Source organism: Mustela erminea, chromosome 11 (assembly GCF_009829155.1).
Source record: "Mustela erminea isolate mMusErm1 chromosome 11, mMusErm1.Pri, whole genome shotgun sequence".
In the NCBI taxonomy this organism is placed as follows: domain Eukaryota; kingdom Metazoa; phylum Chordata; class Mammalia; order Carnivora; family Mustelidae; genus Mustela; species Mustela erminea.
The window spans coordinates 45,793,318-45,812,692 of NC_045624.1; the positions used below are offsets into that span (position 1 = coordinate 45,793,318).

The 19,375-nt window shown below is 38.7% G+C and overlaps 1 protein-coding gene across 1 annotated transcript in view; it reads right to left on the reverse strand.

Annotated features, from left to right (window-relative positions):
• Positions 1-19,375, reverse strand: part of ZNRF2 (zinc and ring finger 2) — a 96,435-nt gene that overhangs the window by 36,314 nt on the left and 40,746 nt on the right. The window contains exon 2 of the mRNA XM_032305734.1: positions 6,220-6,315. Coding sequence (XP_032161625.1) covers positions 6,220-6,315 — 96 coding nt within the window. The remainder of the gene's footprint in view (positions 1-6,219; positions 6,316-19,375) is intronic.

A 19,375-nucleotide genomic window follows, 5' to 3' on the forward strand; every position in this document is an offset into this window, starting at 1 on the left:
CATATTTACAATGGGAACCTGGTCAAGCTCCTGGAGGACAATCTTACAAAACTGCTGGAGCCCCACCGTGACTAGGTCTCCCTGGAGTTTAAAACCCTCAGACTTGTCTGCACTGAGCCCCCAGCAATTCATCAATTACAGTTCAGGTTTACCTACCCTAGCACTGGTTTCACGCAGTGGTTCCCATTCCTGAGCGTCTGCTAAACCCGAGACTTGTTTCTGCAATCAGTGAGGGAGGCTGGCAGTTTTCCTGTGTCCTCCAATCTCCTCTTATGAATTCAAGAAAAGTTACTGATTTTTCAGTCTGAGCCAGCTTTTTACTTAGTTTTTAGGACAGAGGGCTACTTCCAAATTTCTTACATGTGGAGCTAGAAACCAGAAGTCAACCCCATCTCTTTTTCTGAGATTTTACATATGGTAGATGCTCTCCTCCCAGGCTCCTCTCTCCACCGCTGTTATACTCTGCTTAATTTTCTCAGACCCATCTTATACCTCACTAATTCTCCTCAGAGCTCTAACTGGCTGTTCAATCTATTTGTTGCTATTTAATTTCAATGACTTAAGTCTAAAGGGTTTAATTTCACTATGTGTCTTTTTTTTTTTAACCTTATTCCTTATTCATTCTTTTATCACTACAATGATTTGAAAATAAATCTAAAGTTCTTAGGGGTAGTAATTATAATCACACCTGTTCTCACTCCTTGTGTATTTTTAATTTTTCATACAGGTTCATCTTTAATAGACAGTGACTGCATTTTCCTAAAGGAAACCCATGTTGGTTTTAGAACGGTTGTGCTTTTGTTTTGTCAACCTCTTCTAGGATGTCATCTATTTTAAAATTTCTATGTTCCAGTATAAAGGGTCTGATACTTTCTATTGCCTTCAGTTTCACTGTATTGCATGACAATTTATGGGACAAAAAAATTAACTTTACCTCAATGTTGTCCCATAATGTGATCTTTACAAAGTAATTTAAAGCTATTAGGAATCCACATTTAAGTTAAAACTCAACCCCAATAACTATCAATGCAAAATATGAACAGGTATGTCAAATCACATAATCGAAACTCCACAAAAGCCAAAGTTTATACAAACTCAGACAATGATAACCACCCCCTTACTTAAAACCCTGCTTTATGGCTGACAATTTTTTTTTAACCACAAATAAAACAGGTATGTCATTTTCAGAAATATTCTGAATTCATAAAGATTAAACATGCGGAGGGGGTCTTAAAACCAAGAAAATGCAGTACATAAGGCAGAGAGCAAGTTTACAACTTAAAATGCCACTGGACGGCTACTGATCCACACTGGAATCCAGGTCTGTGTGCCTGGTGCATAAGGATCTTCAAAACTTGAGTCTGTGCTTTACATTCTCTGGCAGACTGCACAGAAGGCGGGAACCTTCTTCCTCACTTTCATTACAAAAAGAGTTCCCTTCCAAGGGACTCAATCTTTCTTCAAATTTGTTTACGGTAATAGTCACATCTTACCCTGTCGGGAGTCAGGTTTATTCCTGATGATTGTGAAAAGCTCTGCTTTGATTCACTGATAAGTTTGTAATAAACTCTCGAGAAAAGCCAGCCTTCAGTTACATGTCCTGCAGGTACACATGCACATGCATAAGTACCAATTTCCACTAAAGCGAAGATTTTTTTTTTTAATATTTTATTTGTTTATTTTGACAGAGAGCTAGAGAGAGAGCACAAGTAAGCAGAGCAGCAGGGAGAGAGGGAGAGAGAGAAGCAGGCTCTCTGCTGAGCAGGGAGCCTGATGTGGGGCTCGATCCCAGGACCCTGGAATCATGACCCGAGCCAAAGGCAGCCGCCTAACCAACTGAGCCACCCAGGCACCCCAAAAGCAAAGATTTCTTAAATACGAACCTTACTACCTTCATTTACACTCCTGTAAACTAAAATAAAACTGAACTTTATAGGACACAAAACATGCTATGATCTAGTGAACTTTAAAGACCAATAAAATCAAAACTAAGAACTTGCTAACAATATTCATCTTTTGGTTTTGGTTCTGAAACCAGAAAATGAGGAACAAAGAAATGAAGAGACTCTATGCCCATAAAATTTATATTAAGTTCACAGACTACCAGTGAATTATTAGGTCCATAAACTAAACAATCAAGCACACAGAAAAGGGGGAAAGTATATGAAATAGTCAGTGATGACCCACAGAAGGACAAAAATGTTCACCTTTAGCCCAGAAGGTGGATCTATAGCCTGCATAGTTCCGATAAGGATCAAATACGGACTGGTTGCTACATTCTTACAGGGTCTCATGACTGCCTGTATGTCACCCATAGTTAATATCAAGCTGAATGATAAGCACGAGAGAAATCTTGTGAAAGTAGTTTTACGAGTAGAAATTAGAAGAAAACATTTATGATCTAATATTCCCTTCATGTCCCCCCCCCCCCGCCCCCCGGCCTTCAACACTAAGCATATACCCACCCGCTGCATGCAGCAAAGTGTAGCTCTTCCTGCCTACAATAGATAAACTTACCAAGCAAGTTGCATTGTAAAAAAGTCTCACTAGTTCTTTCTTAACTGCCAGAGCATACTCAGTGATCATGCAACAGGCAGTCCCTGACTTAAGGGCAGTCGATACAGATTAACACTCACTGTGGCACTCTGAATTTTTTCCATTCTGCCAAAAACACCACCTGCACTAGGTAAGCACTGACATCATTCTGAATCATTCCCTGCCAGACTGCCTTGGGCCTCCTACCTGAACCTCTGTCGAGCCAGCTGCCTTAACCCTGAGAGCTTCTACCCAGCCAATTTTCTTCTTCAGTTACCAAGACTTGAGTACTTGTATATATTATTACAGGTTAAAGAAAACAAACAAAAAACCAAAATCATTGTGAGCAAACACTTAAAAAGTAACGTCTCTTGAGTATAAATCTGCAACTCTGAATCACCAATTTTACGTTTCAATTTCTGAAATTCATGCTATTGTAGAGTTTGACTATAAATATATTCAGTCTGAAAAACAAGCTCAACTAATCAATCTTCTTGCTCTGAATATTTATAGTTAAATTAGTATACATTTAACGAATACTTTTCAAAATTTCAGTTCTAGCTAGTTTAGGAAAGGCTGTAAAAGGTAGAATAAACACCATGCGAAAAAAAATTCTCATTTGAGTATCAACACAATTTACACACCCTACCTCTCTGATCACATCTTTCTTTAGAATCAATTTTTAGGAATTCAAACTGGAAGTTAGAAAACCATGTGACTGACACGAGATTTTTCTGACTCAACTTACTCTCAACTCTGTAGTGATCCTAGATGACTACCTTACCCGTTTAGAGCCCAATTTTATCACCTGTGATAGATGAGATTTGGGAGACTGAAAGGTAACAGAATCTGCTATCTCAAAATAAACCTCTTTGGTATAGGATTATTTTCAAGAGATTGAAAAACAGAAGAGAAGCTCTGAAAAGGGTAAACATTATCCTTTTGTAAGGGAAATTTGCATTTATAAAGGAAATCTCCATTTGTAAAACTGTCATAAGATAGCATTAAACCCACATTCCAAATCATCTCAGAGATTTACTCCCTTCTCCGAGGATATCTCCCAAGTATATAAGTCTTAAGCACTGCTAAACTTTTGTTTTTCTCTTATTAATCTCTTTTATTAGAGGTTTCTGCCAAGAACTCAGAAGGGTAGACCGGATCATTTTTTTTCTCCTTCCCTACAGGGTTCTGCCCTCAAAACAGCCTTGTGTAAGAATTCCTGCAGACCTTAATGGGAAGGCAGACTGCCCATCAGCCACCACTCTCGAACCTCAAACAGCCAATCCAAACAACTTTTTCTTTTACCACTGCAGGCCACTGTCCCATTTTTATGAAGAAACTGTTTTTGGCTGCTTTTTTTCAAACGTTTATAGATAGCTAATATATATTTAACAAATTAACAAGTTTCAGATCTACCTACCATAAAGTAGGTAGTCATTCTTAAAAATATCTGCACCTTTATTTGCTTTTCCCATTAAGTTTACTAATGTCTGAATTTGAAGACTATTAAGTATTTAAAACCTAAACTCTTGGCTTACAGTTTTCAATAACAAAAATTCAACTGAGTAAATTTTGAAGATCTAACTGGCTTTATTAATCAATTCATGAATTGGGCAGCATTCTGTCTAGCACGTAGAGGGGAGCTCGAAAGGGCTACAAGAAAGGAAAGGTTTTTAAAGGTAGAGAGGAGGTGGAAAAAAAGAAAAATTATTTGCAAAATATCCACTGTTTTTAGTCAAGGTCACCCTTCTCAGGTGAACTGGAGGCATCACATTTCTTAGTGCTGACCAGGAAATTCTCATGTTGACTAAAGACTACAACGGGGTGGGGGGGTGGGGGTTGCAGTGAGGTTAGGTATTGAAGTCTTGGTTTACTGGCTTGGTGCCTTGACCTAAGTGACACCATTTTGGGCCTGTGGGTTCCTTTTCAACAACACTATACCCAAGCAAAAGGTTACGTACTGATTCTGGAGGTATCTTCAAGACACCAAATACAGGAGCTAGTAAAAAATAAACTCCTGACTTCAGGGGCCTGGGTGGCTTGGTGGGTTAAATAAAGCCTCTGCCTTTGGCTCAGGTCATCATCTCAGGGTCCTGGGATCGAGCCCCACATACAGCTCTCTGCTCTGCAGGGAGCCTGCTTCTCCCTCTCTCTCTGCCTACTTGTGACCTCTGTCAAATGAATAAGTAAAATCTTAAAAAACAAACAAGCAAACAAACAAACAAACAAAAAAGTCTTGGCTTGAGTCCACTTAAGGAAATTAAAAACTGCCAAATATCGACATTCACAAAGATTGTAGCATATACATATATGTAGCATATATATGATTTATATATGTGTGTATATATATATATATATCTTTCACAAAAAGGAAATGTACAGAATACTAAGGTTATGCGCAAACATTGTTCAAGGAATTAACATTTGTGCTTTCAAAATTCACCGCTAGACTCTTAACATTTAAGGATTTTTATTTTTAAAACGCTTGCAATAAACATAATTATGGAGGGTAATGATAAGACAATGGAGTACAAATGAGAAACAAGCCCCATCACTTTTATCTCAAATTTTGAGCCTGACTGAGAATGTTTATTTTTTAAGTAACTGAATTTCAATTATATTATGCAAAGTAACCAATTCAATTTCACAATTAAAGAAGGTTTGGATATAATCAACAGGGGCATTTTGTATTCAAAGGAACTGCTATAATCTTCTTTTACTTATTCATTGGAAAATAAAGGGTGGGGGGAAAGGGTTCTATTGTCAATACTATAATGGTATGGCTGAAGCACTGCTCTATTAGAAAGAGATTCCTAAATCAGTCTGCAAAAGAGCTAAACAGGGTAACATGTTTATGTCAATATTAATGTCTACCTCCCACCCCAGCATTTTTGTAATCTGGGGAGAAATCTCAAATTTTTTTTTTTTTTTTTTTTTTAAATCTCAAATTCTTAAGTGGGCTAAACTGGTTAACTTCTCTGGCTGATGCTCAGCTGTAGGATCCATCTGTTTTATGCACTGCTGTATCCCAACCTCCTAACACTATACCTCATACTCCACAGGTTCTCATAAGACATTTACTGAAGGGTGCCTGGGTGGCTCGGCGGTTTAAGTGACAGCTCTTGATTTTGCTGGAGTCATTATCTCCTGGTGTGGACCTTGCACTCAGCAGACTGTCTGCCTGTCTCTCTCTAGGGTCTCTGCCCCTCCCCCAAATCATATACTCTCAAACAAACAAACAAATAAAATCTTTAAAGAAAAAAAGACATTTGTTGAAAGAAGTCAACCTTTCAATTGGGTTCACTGTTTACTGGTGCTCTTCCTACTCATTCTATTTCAAATCAAATACTACATTTGAAAAATCCATGAAATTTCTTGTAGGCTTTTGAAATTTGTCTATTTAAGAATTTTTGAAAAAAGCCAGGCATGAACCGTGTGGTTTTTTGTTTTTTTTTTTTAAGTCTATTTCAAAATGTACCAAGGCTACACTGAGAAATCTTGCCTAGGATTTTCAATGTCTGGAGATCGTGGTCGGGAAAGAATGGTAAAGCCAAAGCATCAGACCTAACTAAAAAACCAGTTACCTCCAGGGTTCCTTGCCTTTTAAATTTTACCTGAAACATAAAATTCGTAAAATCTAAGGTAATTCTAATTTAAAATAGCATTTTAAAGCACCAGACTTACCATTATAGGTTATTCTTGGCTTTGTTAAACACATCACAAGATGCAAATCCATTTCATCTGAAGGTACAAATTTTGAACATACGGGGCACTTAAATCCTAAAAAGTAAAAGAAACACATTTAACTCAATTATTCCAAATATCCAATTCTATTTCTTAAAAAGCATCAAAGGCAAAAAACATTTCAAATTTCAATATTATACTTACAGTAATACACTACTTGATTTCAAGTTAGGTTGGAAAAAGTTTGTAACTATTAACAACTGACTTCAATCAATTAACAAAGACCATCCCATTTCAAATGAAACAAGTACAGATGAGAAGAATTAGGCTCACTACAAAACTCCCATATCTTTTCCTAACATATGGGTCCAATCATTCTTGTTCCTAATTTTTTACATTAACCTGAACTTTTAATTTTGTGAAAATTACCTTTCCCAGCTTAGTAGGGCACAATCTGAGTCACGTTTTTACATCTACACAGTACCTTAAAACTATTCTACTCCATTGACCTTTTAAAAATTATTCTGATGAAGAAAGTCAATATTGGCAAAAAACAGGTCTCGAATCCAAGACTTCTGTCTTCTAGTACAGTCACCTTTCTCACACTATGCTACCACATTCACAGTGCAAACTGAAAATAGATCAAATAGGAAAGATTTCCCAGTCAACTCTGACACTTAAATATTAGTTTCTTACAACATTTGTTCCTCACTAAGTATTTGCCTGAAGTAGTCTATTAAAAACAAACTGGATATTGAAGGAGAGAATACCCTATGTATTCAGGTCTTTCCTACTCCCTCACCTACCAGGGTAACCGTCCCATCTCTGGTTCCTTACCACGGCCCTGCTGACCTACTGCTCCCTCTCTGACATCTCAAAGCAGATGAACAACGCTGGACACCTGATTCAAGATAGCCAATTTATCGTTTGGCTAGAACAACAAACCACAAGTGGCACACAAAAAGATGGTCTGGGTCAATCTCTTGTTCTGGGAAATATGACAAGAAACAGCAAGAGAGAACACTTGTCAGCTGTAAAGAGCTGAGGCAGAAAGAGCACATGTAGGTTTGAGAGAGACCAGCGGCTCATGTAAGCGTAACTTAAATGAGAACTGAAACTACTGGCTTGCATGGAGACCTTGAAGCAGATGTGCAGAGAGGAGAAGTAGTACCTTGAGAGACAAGAGCTAGTAAGAAGAGTAGTGAAAGAAACCAGTCCCTGCCACTGCCGCAGAATCTAACAGCTCTATACTTCTAGCACATGTGTGTTCTTGGAGGCGCTCTCCTCTGTTCACTGTGACTTGAAACTCACTGTGACCCAATGTGCCAGACTAGAATCATACACTTCATGCAAAACTTTTTATACAAACCAGGAAAAGTTCTCGGCATGGGTACTTAATCCAGGAATTCAAAGTCCTAAATGAAATGTATGATTTGAACACTGCTTTTGACATTGTAGTAAATGCATTTTAAAATAAAGAATAAAGGTATGGTTACTTCCCCTTCTTGAAAACCACCAAAATAAACAGAAGAAAGAGGAAAGGACATTCATTTAAGATGAAACTACAAAACAGCTATAATCCCCAAACTATACCAATATAAGGAAATTTAAGTCAAATGACTCTCTCAAGTAGCATTCATATTTCAAAGACCAACCAACAATCTTCTGCTTTCAACTGAAAAAATAAAATCTTCCCTTTAAGTTAAAAAGGACATCAAAGAGGGAAAGAGGAAACCAATTTTCTAACTATTGATCAGAATCATCGGAGTATAGGCATATGAACTCTTAAGTTATCAAAGCACAATACTGTAAAGTACTGTGAGGATCCAACTGCTCAGGAAATAGAGCCAAAGGAGAGAGAATGCTATGGGCAAACAACCACCTGGATTTCTAGTTAAGTAGAATAAATTAGTATGTTTCTTTCTTCTCCCATCTAAAATCCACTGAAATGAGAATAAAGAAATTAAGAAAAGAACCTGAGACCACAGATGAGAAAAGAGAAACTATGAGGACTGAGAAAACAGACATCCCAAGTGCCCGTGGAAGTCAGTCAAATCTCACTACCTAATTCTCAAAGGATTCAAAAATCTACACCTCTGGGGCGCCTGGGTGGCTCAGTGGTAAGGCCTCTGCCTTCAGCCCCGGTCACGATCCCAGGATCCTGGGATCGTGACACCGCCCCCCGCCATCGGGCTGCTCAGCAGGGAGCCTGCTTCCTCCTCTCTCTGCCAGCTTCTCTGCCTACTTGTGATCTCTGCCTGTCAAATGAATAAATAAAATCTTAAAAAAAAAAAAAAAAAAACTACACCTCTGAATGACTTCCCAAGACAATGGTGAGGCATGAGGTTAACATCTAGATTGATTCCAGGACTGGGGGGGAAAAAAAATCCCTGGATTCTCAATGCATGACACATAGCAACTACAAAAAACTACAGTTCCCCAACTACAGCAGTAGAATGAAAGCTAACTATACAATACAAGACCTAAAATAGAGATTTGAGGACCCCAGGCACAGCAAGGGAAGGAAGAGAAGAAAACACAGGGATCAAAGATCCATGTACAGAAAAGGGCCCATCTGCCAAATTCCTTTACCAAGAAATTGGTAGAATCTTCTTTTAAATAAAAAATGACCCACAGAATAGAATATCAAGAACCTTGTCCGTGGATAAGCCCCAGCCTTAAACATAAAGCTTCCCATCAGCTTTTTAGCGCTTCCCTCATAAACATAACGCAACAGAAGAAAAAAAATTGCATGTTTAAAACAGAACACACCAGAAACAAATCCAAAAAGACAAAAATATTTACAACATCCCAGAAGGACAATATCCTTGATACACAAAGAATTCTTTAAAACTGTGGAAAATCAAACACCAGTTAGAAAAACGGGCAGAAGTTCTAAACCAGTATGTCACCAAAAGGATATTCAACTGAACTTTAAACAAACACTGCACGTTATCAGAATAGAAGAAGCACCTTTCTCGTAAGTTTTTGTTTGGTTGGTTTTTTTTAAGATTTTATTTATTTCACAGTGAGAGCTCACGGGCAAGTAGGCAGAGAGGCAGGCAGAGATAAAGGAGGGAAAGCAGGCTCCCCGCTGAGCAGAGCCCAAGGCAGGGCTGGATCCCAGGGCCCTGAGATCATAACCTGAGCTGAAGGCAGAGGCTTAACCCACTGAGTCACCCAGGCACCCCAAGTTCTTTTTCTTTATTCCCATTTTAGTGGGTCTTAGGAAGAGAAACACGTGTTTAATTCACAATGTTTAACTAGAAATCCAGGTTAGTTACTGTACTACTGCTTTCTCTCCTTAGGCTTTATCTCTACATTAAGAAATCACTATTTACCCCAGATTGGCAAAAACTCAAAACCTTGACAACATACTGTTGGTGAAGCTGTGAGGAAACAAGTACTTTCATACACTGCTAGTAGTGATGAAGTTCTAGAACCTAGGTGAGAGGTTTGGTGGGCTGGGGTCCGGAGCCAATGACCAAGAAAGAATTCTTGAGACATCTTCGGTGCAAAATGGTGGTTTATTAAAGCACGGGGACAGGACCAGTGGGCAGGAAGAGGGGTGCCCCAGGTTGTGAGAGATGGCAGGTTACTTACCTTGAGGTTGGGGGAAGGTGAGGGGAAGGGAGGTTTCAACGGAGCTGTCATATGCTAAGAGGGCCTACAAGGATACCGGAGGCCTTGCTGCTTGGCAAGCCATTCACATTTCTGCTATTAAGCGTCTTTGTTAGTGAGATTTGGGTTTAGAAGAAATTTAACTTTATTTAGGGCTTAAGGAACTGAGTTATTTGACTCTGGAAATTGTGCTATTGATAAGGTAACTTCTTTGTTTGTAGATCTCTAGGACATTTGTAAACCAAGGGAAACTCACTCCTGTCTTGTAGGATTGTGATTTCTGCAAGCTAACTATTTCTCACTTATGGCAGTCAGGGGTGCCTGAGAAATGTCACACACATTACCGAGGGGAGCGGGTAGAGAGGGGGTGCAGGGTGCCAGCTTTTGCTTTGTCCTCAGCCAGCCTCTTGCTCCCTCATCAGTAGGAACGCAAAATTTTACAAGCTCTAAGGAGGGCAATCTGGCAATATCTAACTTGATTATATACGTATTTATCTTCTCATCTAGCAATCCCATTTCTAGCTTCTCACCCTGAAGGTATGTCCCCAAAACACAAAAAACACATGCACAGACAGAAGATTCTGAGGAGATAGCAGAGCAGGAAGCACTGGCAGAACTGGCCTCCCCACCTGAATAATTGTGCTGGTGGAGTCTGTCTCAGGGAACTCTTCTGGAACTCTGGAGTTTACTGAAGGCTTGCAACTTCCAGGACGAAGACCAGGACAGTACAACTGTGGTTAATTTCAGCTCTGAGCAAAGTTAACAGACACCTTTCCTACCACACCCCACCCCCAGTCACATGGCAAGGCACTTGTTCTCGGAGCAGCTTACACAGAGCTTGCAGGAACCAGGGTGGCCACAGATGACTGTCCTCCGAATACTGGGACCTTGCACTCTGATCGCTGCTTCCCATCCAAGAGGTACAGACTACTACAGAGAAGGCAGAGAAGGGTAGTAGTCATTGCTGTTAGACCTTCCCCATGATAAGCCCTTCCCCCACTCAAGCTGAAGAAACTTCAAGGGGCTTTAAAGGGCCTATGCCCTTTCCCCTCCCTTTATTTCTCACTTTTCCTCCCTCTGGGAGCCCAGCGTTAAAGACTAGGAGATTAAAAAACAACTACACATACAGGGGAAATCAAAAAGACTGTGTATGCCCAGGGCAAGTCTTGGAGAAGACCTTAAATTTTAACCTCAGGCTGATGATCCTCCTCAGAGACAGCCTATGATACCTCCCAAAATACAATAATAAAAAGCAGCAAGACACAGGGAAGCGGGAAAATCTGATTTCCAGAATTAACATATTAGATTAGAATAACCAGTTTTCAGCAAAGAACAAAACAAAACAAAAACCTTAACCATACAAAAAACCCGTAAAGTATGGCTTTATTTTTTTTTTTTAAAGATTTTATTTATTTGACAGAGACATAGCAACAGAGGGAACACAAGCAGGGGGAACGGAAGAGGGAGAAACAGGCTTCCCGCTGAACAGGGAGCCCAAAGTGGGGCTTGAACCCAGGACCCTGGGATCATGATCTGAGCCAAAGGTAGATGCTTAATGACTGAGCCACCCAGATGCCCCAAAAGAATGTCCTTCAAAGGAAAAAAGAAATAAAAAACTGTCCGTAAAAAAGCTCTGATGGCAGATGTTAATATGTTTAGCCAAAGATTTTTAAATGTCTAGCTTAAAGATGCTCAAAAAACAAAGGAAGATGTAGAGAAGGTCAAGAAAATATATGGAAATATCAATAAATAGAAAACCTAAATAGAAACCATGAAGAAATTCTGGACGTGAAAAATGTAGTAACTGAAATGAAAAACTCACTAGAGCAATTCAAAGACTCATTTGAGCAGGAAGAAATAATCCATGTACTTTAAGATAGGACAATAGAAATTATCTTGTCTGAGGAACAGAGAGAAAAAAAGATGTAAGAAAAGTGACCAGAGCCTAAGGGACCCATGGGACACCGGCAAGTAGAGCAAGATATGAACTGTGGGAGTCCCAGTAAGAGAGACAAAGGCGGAGAGAATATATGAAGAAATAATGGCTGAAAACTTGCCAAATTTGATTAAAGACATGAATACAAACATCTAAAAAGCTCAACAACCTTGACGTAAGATGAACTCAACAGCACCCATGCCAGGATATATTATATTCAAACTTCCAAAAAACAAAGAGGGAATTTTGAAAACAGCAAAACAAAGGTGATCATCACATTAAGGGATCCTAACTTTTTTTTTTTTTTTTTTGATCCTAACATTTTAAGCAGATTTCTCAAGAGAAACTTTGGAGTCTAGAAGGCAGTGAGTTGAGCTGATGTATTTAAAGGGCTCAAAGAAAAACAACAGCAACAGCCCTGTCGATTAAGAATCCTATACCCGGGGCGCCTGGGTGGCTCAGTGGGTTAAGCCTCTGCCTTCGGCTCGGGTCATGATCCCAGGGGCCTGGGATCGTGTCCCGCATAGGGCTCTCTGCTCAGCAGGGAGCCTGCTTCTCCTCATCTCTCTCTCTGTCTGTCTCTCTGCCTATTTGTGATCTCTCTCTCTGTCAAATAAATAAATAAAATCTTTAAAAAAAAAAGAATCCTATACCCAGCAAAACTCCTTCAAAGGTAAGGGAGAAACAGTAAAATTCCCAGATAAACAGAAGCTGAGAAGTTCATCACTGGAGCCATCCTAGAGGAAATTGGGGGGGGGGGGGACCCAAAACACCAGATAGTAACTCAAAACCATAATGAGAAATAAAGATCTCAATAAAGGTCTTCAGATCAAGGGCAACTGTTTTCAGGGAACTGTACTAAAGGAACTGCCCCCAAGAATCTTTATCTATTCATATCTGGTCCTGACTCCAATAACAAGATTCTGGATGTGATGCCACACTGGGATGAGACTGTTTAAGTGCTGGAAAGAAGTGCATACATCTCACATATGGAAGGGATGTGAACTGTGATTGCTAGAAGGCAGACTACGTATACAATCTCCAAACACAGCTGCTTTCAATTTCATGCACCCTGTTTCTCACATTAAGAGAAGACTAATTCTTCTCTCCTTATATCTGAGCCAGCATAAATGCTCTGGTTGATCAAGAGTACAGAAGTAATGTTCTGGGATTTCTGAGATAAATCTTAAAAGCTTTGCAGCTCCCACTTGACCTTTTGGAATGCTCACTTTTGGGATACTCCCTTTCAGAACCCAACTGACATGTTCTAGGAAGTTCCTGCCAAATAGGTCACAAATAGGCATTTCAGCTGGAATGTCAGCTAGAGCCTGAGGTGAGCCCTGAGCTGACAACCAGCATCAGTTGCCAGGTATAATGGGGGAGCTACCTTGGATGTTGTGTTACTTTCAACTTTCAGATGACTCTAGCCCCAACTTCATCTGCAACTGCTTGAGAGACTCGCCAAGAGAGAGCTCCAACAACTAATTCAATCCTACTCATATAACCTCAAGAAATAATAAATTTATGTTTTAATTAAAACACATGTATACACAGTAAGTTATAGCACTCTTTGGAATAGCACAATTCTGTAAACACAGTGAAGATGCATAATGCAGAAACCATTAGGCATCTGCACAACAGAACACTCTGCAGTTATAAAAAGGAAATGAGGAAGGTTTCTATGAACTGATGGAGAGATATCAAAGCTAGCTTAAGTGAAAAAAGCAATGTGAAAAAAAATGCAATGTTAGGCAAACTACTGTGCAACAAAGAAGAGTTAACTAATACATGTGCATGTATGTATCTACAAATAGAAAAACAAGAAAAGATAAACTTCAAATTAAGGTTTATATACATATTGTTTGTAGGTAGGTAAAACGTGGTTAAAAATAGGAAAAAGGTATTCAAATGTACCTTTTAATATAGTTTTTGACTTTTGCACAATGTTACTTAATACATATCCAAAAATAAAACAAGAATTAGGGGGAAATCCCTACTAAAATTAAATATAAATGGACACAAATGAATGTAACTATATACCAGATACAAATACACACATGCCTATGCGTACATATGTATGTATACACACACACAGGGACCCAGAAGCAATGATACCTCCATAGCAAAAAGCAGACTCAACCCCCAGATTTTGGGTTTCTTACTATCATTCCTCCATGAAGAGAAACAAGAGCTCCTTGGAGAAAAATCTGAGTTCTAGGTCTAGGACAGGGAAAGTACAAGGTGAACCTAAAATATCTTGTCATGCCAGACTAAGAAGTGCTCAAAAACTGATATTAACACATAAAAAGGCAAAGAGGTCAGCTTGAAAGGGCTTCTCCTGGTCAGATTTAGATCTGAGAATCAAAATGGTTAATGACATAACAGATCACAGTATCTTACATCTTAAAAGGATGCCAAAGTATATATAAATAATTACAGTCTGAAAATATCAACCCAAGATCACTTAATTAACACCGATAAAAAGGTACTCTTAAAAAGGAGAAACTATCTGACCTCACCTTAAAAGTTCAAACTTACGGGGCACCTGGGTGGCTCAGGTCATGATCTCAGGGTCCTGGGATCGAGCCCCGCACCGGGCTCTCTGCTCAGTGGGGAGCCTGCTTCCTCCTCTCTCTCTCTGCCTGCCTCTCTGCCTACCAAATAAATAAATAAAATCTTTAAAAAAAAAAAAAAAAGTTCAAACTTAGTATCACCGACAAAAGGACAAGCAGACGTCTGTGCTTCCTGATGTGCTTCACCGAGTACACAATACTTACATATACTTCCACCAAATATAACTAGAACCTCATTAAGAGGAAATTTAGAAAAAGCCTCTAACATACAAGACATACACCAAAACATTCACAGAAAAGAGTAAATATGATAAAACTACCAACACAGGAAACAAAAAAAACCTTAGCACTGCTGAACCCCAAAAATCTTCTAAGATTTCAATTTATTTTTGTTTCTGCATATTTCATTTGATGTGTTTTATCAGGTATTTAGTTTTGGGGTCCATTTTGTATCTTGGGAGGTTTTTCCCAAATTTCCTCATTTGTCCCACTAAGTCAAGATGATAACTGCACCCACAAAACAAGAGACTGTAAGAACAGAGCAGCAAACAAAAGCGCCTCAAACTTTTAATGAAATTAAGAACTCTTAACTAACAATTCAAACAGCTGAAATATTAACTTGAGGTACTAATGATGCCAAATGATAGTAACAATGAACATTTAGTATCTACCAGGAAATTTTCTAAGCACTTTGGGTGAATGAACTCCTTTATTCCCACATCCTTGAGTGAGGTACTAATATAAACCCAATTTACACACGAAAAACAGAAAGAGTATTAAGTAACTTCACACAGCTAGAAACTGGCAAAGCCAGAAATCAAACTGGGCTTCAGACTTCAGAGCCTAAGTCTTCAACCATCACTCTGCACATCTTTTTTTAACCTCTCAAAAAGTAGAATTAAAAATCAAACAGGAGAATAATAAAGTCAGAAGATCGATCCAGGTGGTCTAACACCCAACCAACTAGAAACAACTTGAAAAAAGAGGGGAGAAACTACCAAACACCTAATTTCCCAAACTGAAATTCATGACTATGTGAACTGAAAGAATGTACCCATACACAAAGGAAAAGAAATAGCCATACCAAGGTATGGTACTGTGACATAACAGAGCATTAGGAGTAAGAATAAAGTCTAAAAACTTCCAGAAAGAAAAAAGATGCAAAGTACCTAGAACAGTTTCCCAGACTTTTAATTTTTTTTGCCTATCATGATACTAGTATTTTTGCAGAGTCTAGTTAGCGGCTTTCCAGAATTAGAACGGCATTAGTCTTCTCAATATCAACACCTGAAAGGAGACAAATGAAGCAGTAACTTTAAGATTCTGAAAATTATTTCACTCAGACTATATACCCAAACTATTACACAGTCACACACATTTTATCGAAGTATAGGCAAAGTATCAAAAACTTTCCTTCCTCTGCACCCTCCAGAAGTTTCTGGAACACAAGGTCCACTGAAACAAAGGAGCAAAAAGAAAAGAAGAAAAAAACAAAGAGAAAGACACCAAAATAAAGGAAATAAGCTCTCTCATAGGAGAGACGTGGAGAAAAATCCTTGGATAATGTATGACAGGTCCAGAAGGTATCTGGCCCAGACTGGAAGAGGGGAGTAGAGGAAGAGGGTAGAAAATGGTAGGGAGTAAACAGATAAGGTTTCTTGATGTGTTGTCAGTGGAAAACAGTGTTGTGTTCAGACAGTTTTATAATTCTTTTTCAAGGTTGGGAAGAACTGACAGGAACTTAGAAAATCAAATAAGCGAACAGATGGAGGCAATTTTAAACTACAAGACAAATACACAACAGAAAATGTAATCCACAGTCATAAACAATGAGTATCAAGATCATCATTTAAAAAAGACGTTCAAAAGGTAGAAGGATAAAAATGAAGACAGGTGATATATGTAAAACCTCATCTTTCATAATAAACAGTTAATAGTTAACATTTAAAAAATTAAAAAGAATATAAGCACATTACTTATAAATATGGAAGTAATTGTAATAAGCAACAGCTACGAGTGTTGAAAACAGTTGTCTCAAGAAAATAAAAACTAGGAGTTGGGGAGAGTTGAGGCAAGAGAATAATGATATTTATTATAAAACTCTAGGTACTGGGGTGCCTGGGTGGCTCAGTGGATTAAAGCCTCTGCCTTCAACTCAGGGTCCTGGGATAGAGCCCCACACTGGGCTCTCTGCTCAGCAGGGAGCCTGGTTCCCCTCCTCTTTCTGCCTGCCCCTCTGCCTACTTATGATCTCTGTCAAATAAATAAATAAAATCCTTTAAAAAAAACAACAACACTGGAAGTACTTTTTTCAAAATATATACATATTATTACTTTGATTTAATTTATTTAAATTTTACTAAACTTTTTTTTGAAGATTTAATTAATTTATTTGACAGAGCAATCACAAGTAGGCAGAGAGGCAGAGAGCCTGCAGTGCAGCTCAGATCCCAGGACCCTGAGATCGGGACCTGAGCTTAAGGCAGAGGCTTTAACCCACTGAGCCACCCAGGCGCCCCAAAATTTTACTTACTTAAATTTTAATTAAAAAACTATTTTAAAGGAAGAAATGTCTTCAGAGCTCAGGACACATCAGCCTAGTAAAAAAGTATTCTGTGAGAACATATCCTGACTGAAGTTGCTGCCTCCCTTAGATGACTTTCTCTGCTATTTCCCCAGTGTTCCTCCCTTGACAACAGTTTCAACTAGAAGTCACTCCATTCTTTGATGAATAATAATAAAAGATTTCAGTATGGGACCTATGCACTGTATGAATCCACCATACAGACAAAACACTAAAAGGGAGATGACTGAGACGAATCAGAGAACTCCAGAAACAGCTTAATAGTTCAGCAAATAAATATGACAATAAACCTGTAAAAGAAATTAAAAAACGGGATGCCTGGGTGGCTCGGTTAAGCGGCTGCCTTCCACTCAGGTCATGATCCCAACGTCCTGGGATCGACTCCCACACTGGGCTCGGTGCTCAGCAAGAAGCCTGCTTCTCCCTCTGCCTCTGCTTGCCACTCTGTCTGCCTGTGCTCACCCTCTCCGACAAAAAATAAATAAATAAAAATTTAAAAAGTAAAAATAAAAACCAAAGAAGACCTGGAGAGAAATAGAAATAGCTAGTGACAACATCACTGACACAGAAAGCAGAGAGTTATATAACAAAACAGAGAAGGCGGCAATCAGAAAAAAAGATAAATTACGGAAAACAAAGGCTTATTGCTTTTCCCAAACAAGAGAACAGAATCGAAACAACAAATCAAAATTATCAAAGACAGTAAAAGAAAAAAAAAAAAAAGAGTGGGGGCAAGGGTGGCAGAAATCTCTCAGAATTATCCACAGAATACACAGGTATTACTTTAGATACATCTCTGTCCATGCTGGGGGGTGGGGGGGGTGGTAAGGTATCTTCAGAACACTTAGAAGGGAAAAAAGACTGGGACTCAAATGTATATCCTCAAATATTCAGACTGAAGACCCAACCAAGAGATTAATAAAGAATTCAGGAATGGACAAGCTGTGGTGTTTTATGCTTATACACACACACACAGTACTACACTACACAAAATATTATTTCATTTAATTGAAGAAAAACTGTAGGAATTATTGCTATGGTATGGTATATAATTAATAGAAATGTCAGCAATGTGAAAATGATATTACCACCCACATCTGGGATGAGAATGTCATGATCACGTTTGTACATAAGAAGAACAAGGGAGGGGCACCTGGGTGGCTCAGCTGGTCAAGCACCTGCCTTTGACTTGGATCATGATCCCAGGGTCATGTTCACATGTGTGTGTGCTCTAATAAATAAAATCTTAAAAAAAAAAATAAAGGACAAGGGAGACTGATGGAAGAGAATAGACAGTAGAAATAAGCCAGATAACCCTGGTCCTTTAAAGCAAAGTGCAGAGGTAGTGAAACACAAATGCTATTATTCCCTTTTACCCTACACAGCTCCTAGATTGCTATCAAAGCCCTGTTCAGGTATCATCCTTCTCCAGGAATCTCTCAATGCTCCATCTCAAAGCTGATTTAATCATTCCCTCCCTCTGTATTTCTTCTATGCTTTGATGATACTTCTAATACTACAATGTAGTACATGGCACTTCAATTACTTATTTGTGTCTATCTTCCTAATTAGCTTGAATAGTCTAGTGAAAATACAGACTTTGAAGTCCAAAAGACCTGGGTGCAAACCCAGTTCTACCACATATAAACTATGTGACCCCCGGGGATGGCACTTAAAGCCCTCCCCCAGATGCTATCATCCCCACTGATTACCAATGCTCTCAACTCAAAGCTGGTACTCTAAGGTTTTCCAAAATTAAAACTATTCCTCTACACTTTTCCTTAAACAAAGCTCTATTCCTTCTGATCTCAATTAGATAATTTAATTGACTAATAGAATTTAATTGACTAATATCTCAATTAGATAATTTAAATGACCAAGACCTTAAAACTTAGGTACATGTACTGATTAGGACAATGGAACGAAACAGTAACGGAGGAATGTGTTTAGGAGATATTTACAGCAGGTCCTTTCCATCGGCTACACCAAACTCCCCAAGTAATACAAACCAGTGGCTGCCACTACTTATCTTCAATAATGGAATTAAAGAATATTAAAGCAAAGGAATCCACAGACTCTCTTGGTTCAAACTGCTCACATAGAGAAAACAGCAACCTAAGTGCAAAAAAATCAAAAGCAACGTAACTCTGCTCTTCCAATTCCTAAGCTATCAAGGTTTTTACTGTGGTCAAAGAGACACCTCTATCATCTTTTGCATTACATTCTTACATGTTACGTTACATTACATTACAATCTTTTACATTACTGAAGAGACTCCTGTCTCTTTATCATCCTTTACATTACTGGGCACCGGGGGCACACATAGTTCCTACACTGGCCTTTTCACCTAATTGCTATTACCCTAATACAAATTTGGCATCATCAATGTAATCTTTCATCCAACAAAATATACCCACCCACACCTTTATGCCCTTGCTTTTA